Source organism: Euleptes europaea, chromosome 9 (genome assembly GCF_029931775.1).
Source record: "Euleptes europaea isolate rEulEur1 chromosome 9, rEulEur1.hap1, whole genome shotgun sequence".
In the NCBI taxonomy this organism is placed as follows: Eukaryota; Metazoa; Chordata; class Lepidosauria; order Squamata; family Sphaerodactylidae; genus Euleptes; species Euleptes europaea.
This window is the reverse complement of record NC_079320.1, coordinates 68,748,577-68,766,643: the sequence shown is the minus strand read 5'-3', so window position 1 is coordinate 68,766,643 and position 18,067 is coordinate 68,748,577. Positions and strand designations below refer to the sequence as shown.

At 42.8% G+C, this 18,067-nt stretch overlaps 1 protein-coding gene across 1 annotated transcript in view; it reads right to left on the bottom strand.

Moving 5' to 3' along the window:
- Positions 1-18,067, bottom strand: part of GABRA4 (gamma-aminobutyric acid type A receptor subunit alpha4) — an 83,736-nt gene that overhangs the window by 40,225 nt on the left and 25,444 nt on the right. Inside the window, exons 3-6 of the mRNA XM_056855185.1 lie at positions 6,887-6,954; positions 4,187-4,407; positions 3,995-4,077; positions 3,124-3,267 (exon numbers count right to left, since the gene is read on the bottom strand). Of these exons, the coding sequence (XP_056711163.1) occupies positions 3,124-3,267; positions 3,995-4,077; positions 4,187-4,407; positions 6,887-6,954 (516 nt within the window). The remainder of the gene's footprint in view (positions 1-3,123; positions 3,268-3,994; positions 4,078-4,186; positions 4,408-6,886; positions 6,955-18,067) is intronic.

Sequence of the window (18,067 nt, the reverse complement as noted above, 5' to 3'; positions counted from 1 at the left end):
GGAATCGAACTGGTTCTCCAGATTAGAGGCCACCACTCTTAACCACTACACCATGCTGGCTCTAGGAAAGTAGGTGATGTGAAAGACCTCTGCCTGAGACCCTGGAGAGCCGCTGCCGGTCTGAGTAGACAATACTGACTTTGATGGACCAAGAGTCTGATTCAGTATAAGGCAGCTACATGTGTTTATTTATTGTTCAAGTATTTCTACCCCACTTTTTTCCCCATTGGAGATTCAAAGGGGCTTCCAGGGAGCATACACCAAATATTCAGGCAAATATATACACAATAGAACTCCAACAGTCTGGGCTGGCCCTGGACCCTCTGGCCTGGCTCACTTAGGTCCAAGAGTCCTTTGGCTATTGCCCTTTGGCTCATAACAAAAGGCTCTCACCTCTGGCCATGCTGGACTTTAAATACCTGCAGAAGTCACAGAAACTCAGCCCAGATCTCACTCAGAAGAAGAAGAGAAGAGTTAGTTTTTATACCCGGCTGGCAATTGCCTTCCCTTCCTCTCCCCACAACAGACACCTTGTGAGGAAGGTGAGTCTGAGAGAGTTTTGAGAGAACTGAGACTAGCCCAAGGTCACCCGGCAGGCTTCATGTGGAGAAGTGGGGAAACCAACCCGGTTCACCAGATTAGCATCCTCTGCTCATGTGGAGGAGCGCACTTCACCGCTACGCCACACTGGCTCCCCCAAGAGATACTCCCAAGAGATGAGGGAATAATCTCTAATGCGTGACCCCTGTGCAATAAAGACTCAGAGAAGAAGACTCAAATACAATACAGCATACAGATGACATCCCATCACAGTGACACAAGTTTGATGTTCCAAATGCAGCAGTTCTAGCTGAACAGTGACTAAAGCAAATAACAGAAAATACCGTGTGATCCCGAGCACTTACTTTTAAAAACCCTTAATGAAAGAATGGTTTAATGTAGTCTAACAGCATGCATATTAAATAGACATCTTTAAAAGATTAATGTGCATTTTTCATTTATCTTTATAATCACACTGCCATTTGTATTGCTAGATCATTCATAAATAACGACTGGAGGTAGTTGGGTCAGCGTTGGGTTGTGATTTGTATTCCGCACCTAGAGGCTTCCAGGCTTTAAACGGAGGCCACTGTAATAGCAAAAGTGTCAAGACGTGTCAGGAAAGAGTGAAACGACTAAGCCGATTTAGACAAGTCATCGATCAAAACCGACACGGCAGAGAAGTACAATAAAGAGCCGTGAGAGAGAAAATGAATAACAAAAAAAAATAAGAAGGGGGATTTGCTCCATAAAGTCAGTGAAGGGTGGGGGGGAAACATGAGAGTTCTTAGTATGCAAAGAAGGATCATGGGTCTGTATAAATGATAAGAATATCCACATCTGCATCCTGTGAAATACATTTCTTACAATTGCTATTGCAACTATTAAGTATTTTCATGGGAAAAGAAGGGTATCTGTCTTTTGCCTGTCTTATATCTTATGTGTGGGGTGAAAGAGTTACTGATCTGAACTGAGGTCCCGCATGGCTGCAATTAAGCCTAAAACCATGCTGAGAAAATCCTGCCATGGGTCTCCCAGTGCTTCTTCTGATTAGAGCTTGGGTTTCATGAAGCGTAAGTCAGACTCATATGCCTTTTTCAATGATATTGCCTACATGAACGTTTGAACCACCAATTCAAGCCCACAAAATATGTGTTGTAGCCTGCTGGAAACTTAACCATCTCCTCCCATCCCTGTTTTTGGCAGGCAATACAAAATGGGGATTTATTGAACCTAGGGTTGCCCGGTCCCTCTTCACCATTGGTGGGAGCTTTTTGGGGCGGAGCCTGAGGAGGGCGGGGTTTGGGGAGGGGAGTGACTTCAATGCCATAGAGTCCAATTGCCAAAGTGGCCATTTTCTCCAGGTGAACTGATCTCAATAGGCTGGAGATCAGTTATAAGAGCAGGAGATCTCCAGCTAGTACCTGGAGGCTGGCAACCCTAATTGAACCCCTTGTGGACCAACATCAGCTTGGTAGGACACAAGCTGGATGAGCCTGCTCCAAGGGGCAACTCTGCAGGACAGATGATCTACTTTCCCATTGGTCTTTCTTTAACACAATGCAAATTCACCTCCCAAAAACGAAGCATGATAGAATTGCTCAGTTAATTGTCAGTCTCCTGCCCATCTTTCCCCACCCACCTACACAAAGGAACGCTATAAACAACTTGAGCCTTCTGGTGGAAATTCTAGTATGAAATAATCACTCCACATTTTTTTGGCTGCTATTCAAACTTAATTTTAAACCAGGGATTTGAATACAGGGGAAGCAAATATAAAGCCATCTGGTTGTGAAGACCATTCTTTTCACTGCCTCCCGTGAACTAGTATGCTGAACAGATTATAAGCACCCACTGAGATCTGACCAAGTTGATGGAGATGGTTTCCTGGGGAGTAGAACAAGAATCTTGGCTAGTTGTTCCATGATGGATCAATGCTATCTCACTTACTGATAATATCCAATACATTACGAAAATATTACTTCATCTTGCTATCAATAATGTCACTCAGAAATCTGCCGGCTACATCTGCTCCCTCTGTTGCCTAATTCTGTCATGATCTCTGCTATAGCATTTTTAACTGCGCCAAGAATAGAATTTTGAGCAGTGGATTCACATAACCAAGTCACCAATTTAAAGGAGCAACAGCAAATTCCCACAGATCTTTAAACGCTGCTACTTCTCTTGCTGTTGCTACCTGTGGTTATTTTCCAACACTACACAAAGTCAGTAGCAATATTAGTTAAGCTTTATGTGTCCCCTCCACAACAACATTTCTAATACAGATTGACTCAGGCAATCTGCATGTTATTTATGGCATAACAAATTTCACCAAGACACCAAGATTTGTACAGATATGAAAATCTGTCAATAGAGATAACCTTTCTTTTTTACAGGCTACATTTTTTAGTCTTCATTCGGCTTCCAGAAGGGGGTCAACAATATTTTAAACAACAGAATATCTCCTTTAATATAAGCCTGAAGAGAAAAGGCATAAAATCTGACAAGAATATCGTTGGCTAAAAACAGAATGACAATACTAATTCCACATCTCAAGTTGACTCTCACTGATAAAATTCTTACCTGTAATAGATTTAACAGTTTCATTGGATACTGTATGCCCAAGCAGGTCATACTGAACTAAACTGGAAGACTCTTCAGGGACTTCCACAGAATTCTTAGGTCCTTTTGTCCACGTGTAAATCATTTCGCTCTTTGGATACGCATCTGAACAACATACAGATAGAATATATGAACAGGATATTTGCCTGGACAATGCTTAGGTGACTGATCTGATACTAATTAAAGTCAGTGAAAAAATTCCTACTGGTTTCAGTTGTCCTACGTTTTCCAATGCTACAATCACACGTCTCTGGCTATACTCTGGTCTATTTTTTATTAAAAGGTAAAGGTAGTCCCCTGTGCAAAGCACCGGGTCATTCCTGACCCATGGGGTGACGTCACATCCCGACATTTACTAGGCAGACTATGTTTATGGGGTGGTTTGCCAGTGCCTTCCCCAGGCATCTACACTTTACCCCCAACAAGCTGGGTACTCATTTTACCGATCTCAGAAGGATGGAAGGCTGAGTCAACTTTGAGCCTGCTACCTGAAACTGACTTCTGTCGGGATTGAACTCAGGTCGTGAGCAGAACTTTTGACTAGTGCACTGCAGCTTACCACTCTGCGCCATGGGGCTCTATGCCTTGGAGAGACATTATCTTCCCCAGCCCAGATGCTGTCTCCCTCCCCCCGAGACATGGGGAGGGAGAGCAGGGAGGGCAATAGGAAAGTCCAGAATACATGGAAAGATTTGGAGAAGTAGGAAGACATAGGTGGGATCAGAGGGAATGCAAGGGAAAAGAGGCTTTCTTCCCTCTGGAACGAACATGCTCTTAAAACATAAGCTGGGAGCCCTATCACAGCATGTGAAATTTCGTAACAGTGACTTACAACTCCCAAATTTCAGAGGACAAGCATGGCCATCCATCGGGAAATCCACCAACCTCATGGGACACTCGGCACTGATGGTGAGCCTACACGGAAACAAACAGAATTACGTCTTCAACGGATCATTGGTCTCAGTAGCAAATGTTGTCTACCCCATTTTAAAAGTATGGAAATACAGACAGATATAACAAATACCTCATTGTATACAGGATGGTGCCATTTCTCATAATTCTAAAAAGTTTGTTTGGAGCCGTCATATTATGTGAAACAGATTTTTTCCCGTTCCGGAAGAAAGTGTCCGGTGTCCACACTTTTGTAACCATGAGGTTGTTAAGTCTTAGGATTTCAATTGGACCATCGTATCTTAACCGTTTGTCCACCCATGTCTGACGGAAGAAAACATCCATCGTGTACTCCTACAGTAATTTAGAGGTAACACAAATGCAGTTTTATATGCATAGCCTTTCTATGAAAATCCCTCAAGGACAGATTAGTCACTGGTAACTGTAAACTCCCTAAACACATTTCTATCAATTAAACTGAACTGTGTACTCCTTAATACTTTAATTTTCCACATTAGTCATATAAATAAATTGTGATACATATTAAATCAATCAAAAATAATTACTGTAATCTAATAGAACTGCAAGAAGCACGCAATTAAACTTGAACTCCGGCACCGAATTGGAAACAAAATGATTAATTCACTAACATACGGTAATGATTTTTACATCCATGGTATTTTTTAAACAGATGGACAGGCTCAAATGTGCACCGAAGACAATTAACTACTTCTAGCCAGCAAAATCAATTAAATTTTATCTGCGTTCAGGTAATAAAACATAGATTGGATAACCCAAAGGGGGCACAGTGGGCCTTCCACAAAATAACCTCCGATTCGGCCACCAAATGTACAGGAAGTCATACCACTGACTTCCTAATGGCTTTGGGTGGAAGCCTTTGCAAGACTGGCTGAAAGATAGGTACTCTCACGTGGAGCTCTGTGTGATGGTCCGAGGTACATATGGAGCCCCAGAAACCTCAATAAAGAGAGCAGCTGCTCACACAAAAGGATGGGAACTCTGAGCTGTTCCTTCCCCTGAAATTAGCCAGGAAGGCCATAAAATTTGGTGGGGGAGGGGGCTCCTAACAAAATTGACTTAGAACTAAGCACTGCGATGAGCCCGAGAATGTTAACTTGCTGAGCTAATCACAAGCAGTAACAGGCAAACTCCTAGCGTTGCCAACCTCCAGGTACTGTATATATACAAAGTGCAAATATTTATAAGCTACTGAAGTGAAACATGGACCATATACGTGACATATACACAACACAATTATATACAATATGTACAGTTCACACAAAAAGTGTAGAGAAATTTCCAAAGGTCTCAACTGAGTACCAAAAAATATATAGAGGAAGTTCCAAAGGTCTCAACTGAGTACCAAATGAATGCTAATATTGTAATCCTTGTGTAAAGTTCATCTAGAGCCACAATCATCGATGGATACGGCCGTTTCAGATCCACAGCAGTGGAAATCTTTCTTCAGTCCTTAATACAAAAGTGCTGTTACATATTCATCATTCCTTCCCACACAGGGTAAGTATAAGCAATTACAATCAGACGTCAGTAAAGTACATCACTAGCTGCTAGCTGCACTATGTGATGTACTTTACTGACGTCTGATTGTAATTGCTTATACTTACCCTGTGTGGGAAGGAATGATGAATATGTAACAGCACTTTTGTATTAAGGACTGAAGAAAGATTTCCACTGCTGTGGATCTGAAACGGCCGTATCCATCGATGATTGTGGCTCTAGATGAACTTTACACAAGGATTACAATATTAGCATTCATTTGGTACTCAGTTGAGACCTTTGGAACTTCCTCTATATATTTTTGGTACTCAGTTGAGACCTTTGGAAATTTCTCTACACTTTTTGTGTGAACTGTACATATTGTATATAATTGTGTTGTGTATATGTCACGTATATGGTCCATGTTTCACCTCAGTAGCTTATAAATATTTGCACTTTGTATATATACAGTTTCCTGTACTGTTTTTCTAAACCTTTTGGTACGAGTACAGAGGTGCCGTTTTTCTCCCCCCCCCCCCCAACCTCCAGGTACTAGCTGGAGATCTCCTGCCTTACAACTGATCTCCAGCCGACAGAGAGCAATTCACCTGGAGAAAATGGCCGATTCTGCAACTGGACTCTATGGCATTGAAGTCCCTCCCCTAACCCCGCCCTCCTCAGGTTCCACCCCCAAAACATCCTGCCGGTGTTTAAAAGGGACCTGGCAACCCTACAAACTCCCCTCAGGCAAAAAAAAAAATTCTTGGTGGCTCAGAAGCCAGAACAAATGTTGAACAAAACTTCCAGCAATGGGGATGGGCCTTCAGTGCCCTGCATAGCTTCTTGTCCCTCTCTCTGTGGCTAGTGGAAGCCAAATAAACTATGTGAAGCAAGAGAAATCAAGCAAACATGCTTAATTTGTATAATTTAAGCCGGTCACAGTATCTAGTGTGTTGGTGCAGAATTTGTTTAGGACAAAGGGGCCTTACCCAGGTAACTATGGCACCTAGGCTCACCATTATTTTGCCTTTTGTGAGTGATTCTGTATTGGGTAGCTTAAGCTTCCAATGCAGGTGTCGAGCTGCTGCAACCAAGTATGTTACGTTGGTCTAAATCCAGCATGCATGGGAGGACCAGAATCCGGGACTGCTGCATCTAAAAATAGCCTGGAAATTAAGCTGCCGCTAATCTTCCCTACTTTGCATGATTGACAGCAGTGCACAAAGCCATTCAAATCAGGCCTGCCTCTTCAATGGAGTTCATTTTCCCCTCCTCTCAAACCCACAAAAATAAAAAGACATCAGGAAATACGTACCATCTCTACATCAGAAACGGGTCCAAAACTGGTGACATAGATATCTGTTTTGACTTCAGTAACAGAACCTAATGTAAAAAGAGGAAGTGAGCGAGGGAAATTGAAATGTTTCACGTTAAACAAAAGGGGGGAAATGTGCTGACAAACAATGCCACATCTTATGCAGTTGTCACTTTGACAATTCACTGGACGAAAGGCAAGCAGCATGTACTTCTAATCAGGACTGCTGCACTTGGAGATTCTTTCATAATGTTGATTTTCATACAACTGTTTGCTTACGCTAGATTGGTATAATTCATACACCGTTTGGAACGCATCATTAATTTAACATTGACATTGGTAAGAAAATGCACACACGTGAAGATCTTAGGGAACTCATAGCAGTGGCTTCATCCTTCCAGCCACAATTATTGGATCAACTTCAAACCAGCGGTAATGGAGTTCACCATCTGCTGTATTCACAGAGTGTGATCCAACCGCACCAGACGGGTGTAGCATAAGGCCCGAGACTTTCACAGTCCTTTTGGGGGGTCCCCAAGTCGATATGTGGAATCCCTAAAAATCTAGTGAGGTTTTGCTGTTGAGACAGTTTCAGTGAGAAAATATTGTTAGGACCCCTGGGAATTTCTTGAGTGAGCAATCGGTCCCTCCAGGCCTTTTGTTTTTACAATCCCGAATGACACTGAGTGGTAGAAGCACTTTTATGACAAGTGGAAAGTACTGCTGCTGCTGCTGTTGTTATTTTCATATTCCTGCAGCTTACCAGGCCAGACTTTCACCAGAGATTAGACATACACAAAACTCCTCTGTTCTGTGACAGAAGTGTCTACGAAGGGTTGCAGTCCTAGATGCTACACGGGATAATTTCTTATAGCTTTCTCCTTATAGTCTTGGACAAGTGTCATGTATCTTCTGTTTCCTCATAAGCCAGTGGGTACAGTTTTGCTGACATTACACAAGTACACATTAACAGAGATGGTGCTCAGCAGTCAAGCTCTGTGGTACTCAAATCCTTAGGCAGCCCTTGACGAATTGTAGAAAATTTCAACTATGCCGCTTTAATGGATGAAAAAGTCACAGCTCGAAATACAGTTGTCACCCTCTAACTGGGCAAACTGCACTCTGTCCAAATCATTCATTGTTTCAGTGAGATAAAAAGGGTAGAACCTCAAGGGCCTTATTGTGACCACAGCATGTCTCAGATATTAAATATGAAGATGGGGGGCGATGTCCCCAACCACTAGCACCCTGAGGTCCCAGTCCTCTCCAGGATTCATCCTCAAACCTCCAGGAGTTTCCCAGTCTAGATATGGCAACCCTACCCACCTATCTTCCACCACTGGCCAGGAGGAACTTGGCAACCGTAAGTGACTTCTGAGCCACTGAGTAGTATCACAGTTCTAAGACACGTGAGGCCTAAGCCACTCCGTACTTCAAAGATCCTAAAAGAAACAGTAGGCAAAACCAATGAGGTGTCATTTGATTCCAATGTATTTCGATTCCCAATGATTCCCAATGTATTTTTCCCAATGTGTTTTGAAATTTTTCTTCAGAAATATACACAACTCTACTCCGCCCACATTATTTTATCATGTTCACAAAATAATACCGCACATAATAAATATATTATTCCCTGGATAAAACAGATAATGACACTTTCTGAGAAGCGGATACTGCGTTGTCTGATGTCAGTGAATTGTGTGAAAGATGTGACAACCTTTCTCTCTATAGTGTCAAGAAAAAACTAATTTTCATCTCCCCCTTTTTCTTTTTCTTCAAAGTGTGAAATAGTAGATGAATAGCTAATGGCTGTTAAATCCAGGGAAAGGAAAAATAACTCTACTCTCTCTTTCTCTTTCTCATCACAGAATACTCCAACAATAATCAGCCTCATAAGTTAAGATGTTATCACATTCATGTAGTAATAGACTGGATAAAAAGATTAAGAAAACTTATAAAGCAGCAAAAGTCCTTTCACAATACAAAAGTAGCTAACAAACAAACAAACAAACCCCTACTTTACTTATCTTGCCTTCCCCCACAATCTCCCCCACGTAGTTTATGTACAAACATATCATAGAAGCAGTAATAATAAAGTACCAATCAATAGGGTTCCCTGATGCCAGCTAACGGCAATCGCCTGCTGATTCCAGCGTTATGGGGAAGCGTTGGCATTGCACCAGGGGGGATGCTCTAGCACAGGGGTGTCAAACATAACAGCCCATAAGCCGGATCTAGCCCCTTGAGGGCTCTGGCCTGCAAGCTAGCCGAGGCAGCCATCCTTCCAGTCCCGATCTGGGCTGGTGAGCTCGCTGTGGGCTCATCAGCCAAGTCAGCCACCCCCTCTCACTCTTGATCTCGGCTGGTGAGCCCGCTGCAGGATCACCAGCTGAGGCAGCCATCTCCTCCAGTCCCGATCTGGGCTGGCGAGGCATGGCCCGACCAAATGACATTCATGTCATATCCGGCCAACGTAACAAATGAGTTTGACACCCCTGCTCTAGCACTTGCCCCCCAAAATTTGCCCCGGTTTGATGCCAGAGCTACTGCATCGTGCCAGAAGTGACATCATACATACACCCTGATCGCCAGCAACAAAAAGAACCCTTCTGACCTCCGCAGTTACTCTATTCCAGAGGGTCAGAACAATGACTGGAAAAGCTCGCAAAAGCTGCAGGGGACCGCATGTACCTATGCAGCCATATTGTAAGAAGAGAAACAAAGAAGAGAAACAGGTTGTCAAGGAAATGAGTTCCCATAATTCCTTGCAGTTATAATTTCTTTGGTTCAGGCTTTTTGGCCTACTCTAGATTGATATTAGACTCTGAGCGGTTGGCATACAAACATTCCAGCCTGCAATTTATTGCCGTGGGAACGGTTTCACTTTTGAAAGATTCACTCCTGTGGGGGGGAGAGATAAGACGCAGCTGTGAAGCCTTTACAACTTTCTTCCTCCCTAAATTGAAGGTCATTAGTCACCAGGGCAACTAATCTGTTGGACAAGGCCTTATCTCTTGCTGATGAGTACCAGGTGAATTGAGTTCTGCAGGCCCAAGCTCACCTTTTGACATACCCTGATGCAACAGTGGGGCAATGTTTGACATGACAATTAATTACTGGTTTATGGATCTCCTTGCGGTCTCATTGGACAATGTGAGCTCACTCTTTTGGGACTACGAGGATAAAAATGGCCAGTTGATAGCCATAATCGATGAATGCTTGGGATATGCAGCGGCATGTCAGCTTCATCAAAAACCCATTTTGATTTGCCCTTTTAGGGGTACTTGCTCTCAGACTGACTATGGAAACAACTCTGGATGCTGAACCAAGATGCTATGACTTTTTGTGGAACCGGTAAACCTTATTTGAAACTTGCCTAAAGCTTTGCCAACTTTTGAACCTAAAGAATCTTACTGTGTAGTTAGCTGTGTTGAACCTGTTGTTATTTTCTGCTTAAACCACTTCATTAGTCTTTTGCTTTTCTGTAGCGAGCACAAATCTTTGGAATAAATATTTAGCCTATATTTTGGTTGTGTTCTTTGACTTTGGGGGCTTCAAGTCTAAATCTGAGAGCCTTATTGTTTTGTGGGTCCACCTACCAACACCCAAACTTTTGTCTGTGTAAATTCTCCCCCTGCAGAGCCTCCTACCTTGCAGGGTGAGTTTTACACACTAATTTGGTATCAGCAGGCAGAGGTTGCCCTTATCCTCTGCCTGAGGCTAACTGATTGAATAAGGGATGGTGGCAGCTTACCCGCTGAGCTCAGGAAGGCTTCCTGTGCTCAGGGTTTTGGTTAGAAGTAACTTTGGGACCACCTTTACAGAGGACTGCCCAGCGGAGGCTGGGTGGCTTTCCTCTACACAGGTATATACAGAGAAGATGGTCCTTCCATTCGCATCTGTCCTTCAAAAGCTAAAACAATTCTACACACACAGGAAAAACAGCACTAAAATTAAATTTCACTTTAAAGTTACATTTGGCAAACCACCTCCAAACATATTAGAACTGGTAATATCAGCACTTACAAGTAGACTTCTAGGAATAATAAAATCACTTCTGATATTTTCTAGATTTCCCTGAAGATTTCCAAAATTAGGAATTTTTCATTAAAAGGATTTCCTTGCTGTCTCTTTTCTGGCTTTTAGTGCCCCCTCCAATCTTTTCATTGCTTTGTCAATTATCACCAACAATTTTGGGACAGTTTATGAAACAACTAGGGGAAAGTTCTATTTCTTAGCAGCTTTCTTCCTTTTTAAAAATATTAAAAAAAAGTTAAGTTGTAAGTTGTTCAGATCCTTAGAGATCCAAATAAAAAGAAGTAAGCAAATATATAGGGATAATATTTTTACCCCACCCTACTACTAGAAGTTTCCAAAGTTTATAACAAATAAAGCTTAAGCAATAGAAAATACAGCAAACAGGTGACTAGTAAAACAGATAGAAATGGAGCTATTTGAAAGGAAGGGGGGGAGCCCAAGACTCGATTTTAAAAGCCTTTCTTTTGCTTAGAAAGAACTCTGAGGAAGCAGGATGAATTTGAATCCCTGTTCCTTGACATGCTGCTTTGTAATTGGCTGTGCTGCTTGCAGTGAGAGAAACCAAGCTTCTGTGCCCTGCACTTTGCATTATGCATGGGGATTTCACCCGGGCTAAGTTCAGGGGAGATGGAAGAATTGGGTTAATAGAGGGACGGGAAGTCCCAGGACTTGTGAGGGCTGGCAGCAAGGTGATCTCTAATGGACGGAAAACTCATGCATAACTCCAAGGAACAACCGAGACAGAAGGGGGTGAATGTGAGTGAAAGTACCCATAAACGGCCAATGTTCTCTACTTTCCAAAGCCTTCAATCCTCCAGGTTATTATGTTTATTAGGTTCTTTTTAAACAGCTCTTGCAACCTTGCAGACATCATGACAACATTCTTAAAATTCTGTTACAAAAGCAAAGGGGTTGTTTGTTTTTTTGCCTTGTGCATAAAGTTGTTGTATGCAGAAATGTCACTATATATCAAATGGAGAAAGAAAGCAATAAGCAATGAGCAGACAAAGAGAATTACCACTTCTCATCAGCTTGGTATGCAGGTTTCAAGCAGCTGACTCAACACACACATGCACACAAGCCGGTGAAATTGTCCCACTCGGGTTTGTAAATTATGGTAAAAGATCAGTCAGGAAGAAAATGAGAGCAGTAATCACTATCACTTTACAGCAATAAAAACAGGAATCTGCAAGGGTATTCACATCACTGTCAATGAAATCAACTTTATTGTTTTTATTTTTTAATGGTAAGCCACTTCAAGCAGGTCTCTGGAGAGGCAGAATGTGTTTTTTTTCTAAATAACTGCTGCATTTACTTTACTCTGAAAGAAGACGACCCTGAATGTAAAATGGAATTACAACTGACTCCAAACTACAGACACCAGTTCTCCTGAAAAAAATGGCAGCTTTAAAAGGTGGACTCTATGGCATTATACTCCACTGAGCTTTCTCCCCAGGCTCCACCCCCAGTGTCTTCTGGAATTTCCCAACCCTTAGTTGGCAACCCTATATTGTATTGTGCTGAGATCCCTCCCCTCCCCAAACCCCATTCTCCCCAGGCTCAACCCCCCAAATCTTCAGTTATTTCCCAACCAGAAGTTATTTCCCAACCAGGACCTTTATGAGAAAATTCTCTGTCTTTGAACAAACTACCAACTTTACTTGAATACCTTATTTGCCCAGCTCGCATAGCCTGTTCTTTCTCTTGGTCTGCTCTGGCCCAGCTCACGAGAAACAGAATTCCTAGCTCTTCCCAGGAACTAAACATTTTTTTTCCATGTTGCTATAATAGGGTTGCCAGCTCCCTCTTCACCACCAGCGGGAGGTTTTTGGGGCAGAGCCTGAGGAGGGCAGGGTTTGGGGAGGGGAGGAATTTCAATACCATAGAGTCCAATTGTCAAAGTGGCCATTTTCTCCAGGTGAACTGATCTCTATCAGCTGGAGATCAGTTGTAATAGCAGGAGATTTCCAGCCAGTACCTGTGGGTCTTTTGCCGTCCAAAGACGCAGGAAAGGTACACTCCTTTAAGCGCTGAATGAATTTTGCACGGAAAAAGAACTTGAGAAAGTTCACACGAAATGGAACTATACCGGATTTCCATTGTACCACGTCTTGTTTCCGTTGCCATGTGATGCAATATTTATGAACTCTATTTACAACGAATATGATAAGAACTGAGCCTTGTGCCAGTATATTCTTATATTTTGTGTTTATTTTGGGATCATTTTTGACCCATTGCTACATATTTGTTGCTCTAGAAGTGTAATTGTATCCTATTTGTTCTCAATATATTCTTCTAATAGCAAGTATTGCATTGTTATTTTCCTATTTTGGAAATATTTGTCTTGTGCCATATTTTGAATTCCATACTCCTGTAAGCACTTGCAAGCCGTTTATTTGATTAGTACCTGTAGGTTGTCAACCCTATGCCAAAACAGGGGGGATGTTAATGGGTTGAATGTGACTAACTTTACTAACATGTAGTGGGATATCAAAATTAGGGGGGTCACAAGGGGAACAAAGGTTTAAATGGGAAAGGAATGCAAAGTGGGGTTCATACAGCACCAGAGCCTAGGCAAATTTTATTAAGGTGGTGTTTCTCTAACATTTGAATTTAGTCTATCTCTGGGGCCTTAGCAATTCAGTGCCAGCCATGTCTTTTGTAGGCAAACACATGGAGACCCTAAGCAAAACCAGGAACAGAGTGGGGCATTTAGGGATGTTAGAGGCAGGCAGTGGCAAACCACCTCTGAACATCTCTTGCATTGAAAACCCTACAGGGTCGCCACAACTCAACTGTGACATGATGGCAAAATCACACATCTAGGGATGCCAGCCTTCAAGTGGGACATGGGGTTCTTCCAGAATTACAGACATCTCCAGACTACAAAATCTTTGCTTATGCTGTTCTATAAAGCTTCCTGTACAATGTTGACACTACTTCAATAATACAAATAATAACAGCCATACAAAACACATACACATCTATATTAAATATTCAGCAGCAGTGTATTTATACCCTACCTTTCTACCAATATTGGCATCCAAGGGGGCTTTAAAAATATCCCGTCAGGTGGAATAATCTCTCTAATGAGACCAGGGCCCTGTGGGACCTTAAGCATTTCCGCAGGGCATGCAAGACAGAGCTATTCTACCAGGCCTATGATTGAGGCCAGCTATGGTTTCTTCTCCATCAATGCTAGCTTCTCTACCCTACCCCCCCCCTTCGAATTTATTATTATTTGGTGCGGTTTTTGACTGCCTACAGACCCTACTGTGGTTAGGGTTGCCAGGTAGGGTTGCCAACCTCCTTCAGGTACTTAGCAAATCCAAAATAGCAGCAAATCAAGCATTCATTAAATGCAAAATAAATCTTTGTTCATTTCAGGCATAAAGTCATCATACAACATACAATTATATAGTCATTGTTTGTGCAGTATTATGCAAAATAAGTCATAAACAACTCGTAGTCACAAGGTTCAAATTGAATTCAAAAAGTCTTATGCGAATATAAGACTTTTTGAATTCAATTTGAACCTTGTGACTACGAGTTTATGATTTATTTTGCATAATACTGCACAATGACTATATAATTGTATGTTGTATGATGACTATATGCCTGAAGTGAACAGAGATTTTTTTGCATTTAATGAATGCTTGATTTGCTGCTATTTTGGATTTGCTAACTAACTATATAGCAGGCTAACCTTTATTTACCCAAAACCTCCAGGTACTAGCTGGAAATCTCCTGCTATTACAACTGATCTCCAGCTGATAGAGATCAGTTCACCTGGAGAAAATGGCAGCTTTGGCTATTGAACTCTATGGCATTGCAGTCCCTCCTCAAACCCGCCCCTCCTCAAGCTCCACCCCAAAAACCTCCCACTGATGGCAAAGAGGGGCCTGCGGAGGGCGGAGTTTGGGGAGGGGAGGGACTTAAATGCCATGGAGTCCAATTGCCAAAGCAGCCTTTTTCTCCAGGGGAACTGATCTCTATCGGCTGGCAATCAGTTGAAATAGCAGGAGATCTCCAGCTAGTACCTGGAGGTTGGCAACCCTAACTGTGGCCTATATGTCATAATTAATGTGCACCATCTGATACAGTATATGCTGACATTATTTATTGATTTATGGGGCAGGTTTTCATCATTGTTTTACCTAGATTTTACTGTGTTTTATTATGTGACCCGTCCTGAGCCCAGCTTTGCTGGGGAGGGCTGGACACAAACTTAGTAAAATTAATTAAATAATTAAAAAACCCCAATTTTAAAAAATGTTAAGAAAATTGCCTGGGATGGGACCAAACCCCCCACCCCCACCCCCACGTTGTACTGCAGCTAGGGGACTAGGAAGACAGCAATAACAAAAGTCCTCTCCTCGTTCCTCAGATGGTCTAGTTGCTGCCCCAGGAGCAGAGTCGTACCAAGCAGCGTTACACCTTTCTCAGTGAAGTCGATGGGCTTAGAAGGGAGCATCTTTGCTTAGGGTGGTACTGTTGCGAGCCTGTCCGATGAGACCTATCAATAGGGCTGCCAACCTCTCGGTACTAGCTGGAGATCTCCTGCTATTACAACTGATCTCCAGCCGATAGAGATCAGTTCACCTGGAGAAAATGGCCGCTTTGGCCCTTGGACTCTATGGCATTGAAGTCCCTTCCCTCCCCAAACCCCACCCTCCTTAGGCTCCACCCCAAAAACCTCCTGCTGGTGGAAAGGGGGGACCTGGCAATCCTAGCAATCAACTAAAAACCAACCTAATGCTATGGGAGTCAACCTCTCTGAAGTGTGAGAAGGTGAGTGGTGAGGAAATCACTAGGATTTAAAAGGTCTGCTTAAAAGCACTACAGAGAAAGCCTTCGCGTTTCTCCAAGTGTCCGTCTGCTTGCTCAGTAGTAAGACATGATATGTCCAGTCAAGACAGACCATATAATCCCCAAATTTATTTTGGTTAGTAACTTAATATACCCAGGATAAGTGACACAATTGTGTGTTTAATGTGAAAAACAGTTTAATTACAAGGTCTTTAAGAGAGAGAGAGAGAGAGAGAGAGAGAGAGAGAGAGAGAGAGAGAGAGAGAGAGAGAGAGAGAGACTAGCTACAAGACAGTATTGAACATACAGATGTTAAGTCATACAGAACACAGTTGGGTTTGATTAAGTTAACAACTGTTTTTCAGCGGACCTTCTAAAAGTCTCTGTATGCATTTCATTGCTCTAGGATCTATTTACGGATTCCACGGTGAGCATGTTTAATGTCAGCTAAATAGTAGGGGAGCATTACACACTGCAATGGGCTCAGTCAAGGATGAATCACAAGTTGCATCCCCATGCTGAATCCAGTTATTAATCAGCTTCTCATCATTCTGAGACATTCTTCAGCACCACAATAAATGGGTTAGCCAGGAAGTCACTGCCCAGGTCTCTGCAGATCACATAGGGTTGCCAGCTCTGGGTTGGGAAATACCTGGAGATTTGCGGGGGTGGAGCCTGGGGAGGGGAGGGTTTGGGGAGGGGTGAGGGTCTAATGCCATGCGGTCCAATCTCCAAAGCCTCCATTTTCTCCAGGGAATTGATCTTGGTCATCTGGAGATCAACTGTAACAGTGGGAAATCTCCAGGTGCCACCTGGAGATTGACTGATTGATTGATTGATTAGATTTCTCTCCTGCCCTTCCTCAACCAGGGTCAGGCTTGGGGCAGCTTACATCCAATATAATAATACAGATAGTGCAAATTCAATTTAAAACAATAAAGTAATACCTAATAATTTACCATTAAAATATCTAATAAAATCTACAATTTATACACTTATCAATTCCAGAGGCACCATTCAGATCATTAATAAAGTCTCAGTCTGGACTCAAGGTGAGTGGGCAAGATGGAACCACTCTTCAATATGCAAAAAGCAGGATCACGGAGGCCAGTTATGATGGAAACCATTGCTGTCCTCAACCCTACATATCTCTAGGGTTGCCAACATCCAGGTAGTAGCTGGAGATCTCCTGCTATTACAACGAATCTCCAGCCAATAGAGATCAGTTCACCTGGAGAAAATGGCCGCTTTGGTAATTGTACTCTATGGCATTGAAGTCCCTCCCCTCCCCAAACCCCGCCCTCCTCAGGCTCCACCCCAAAAACCTCCCGCCGGTGGCAAAGAGGGACCTGGCAACCCTACGTATCTAGTTTGACCCTGAAGGGCAGCCATTGACTCTCTGAAAATCCATATTACTCCAGTTCTTCTTTGGCTTCACTGGCTCCAGTCCCTATCACATTCTAGAACTCTTCAGGGTGCTGGTGAACACTATAAACAGCTTTTGCCCTTGTACTTTAGGAAGCAATTTCAGCAAAATGCCCCTGCCTGTTTATCTAAAACCTGGTACAAAGCAGAGATGGTGTAGTGCAGTAACAAAGGGCCTAAACACACAGTGCATTGTTCCTGGATCTGCCTTTGAGTCTACATCTGGGAATTCCTGGGTGAAGCATAGCTGCCATGCATGTGCAGGGCCCAACTGAGACTGGGAACACTGCATGCAGGAAGACGAGGCTTTCCCTACAAATGCCATTTTCCCAACGGGAAACTGCTCCAGGGAGCTACTATTTGTCCCGCTGGGGAACCTTACATATAACTAGCATTGCCAACATCTAGGTAGTAGCTGGCGCTCTCCTGTTATTACAACTGATCTCCAGCTAATAGATAGGATTGTCAACCTCCAGGTACTAGCTGGAGATCTCCTGCTATTACAACTGATCTCTAGCCGATAGAAATCAGTTCACCTGGAGAAAATGGCCGCTTTGGCAATTGGACACTATGGCATTGACGTCCCTCCCCTCTCCAAGCCCTAGAATAACCAAGTCTCCTCTGACGGTTTCTGGGGGGTACCTAAATAAATAGTCAATAATGGCAGACACATTTTCCTAAAAGCTTATTCACCACTATTGACTCCCCCCCTCAGGGGAATGCTGGGTAAACCAAAATTGATAAATAATGACTAGACTCAATTTGTCTACCCCTTTGACCTCTAGTGTGCTCTAACATGCCTGAGAAACTTTACAATACTAGTGTAAATATACCGAGAACCACCATATATCTGACATTTGCCTTACCACAAATCCAAAAAGATCATTTCCATCAACAACGAAGCAATTT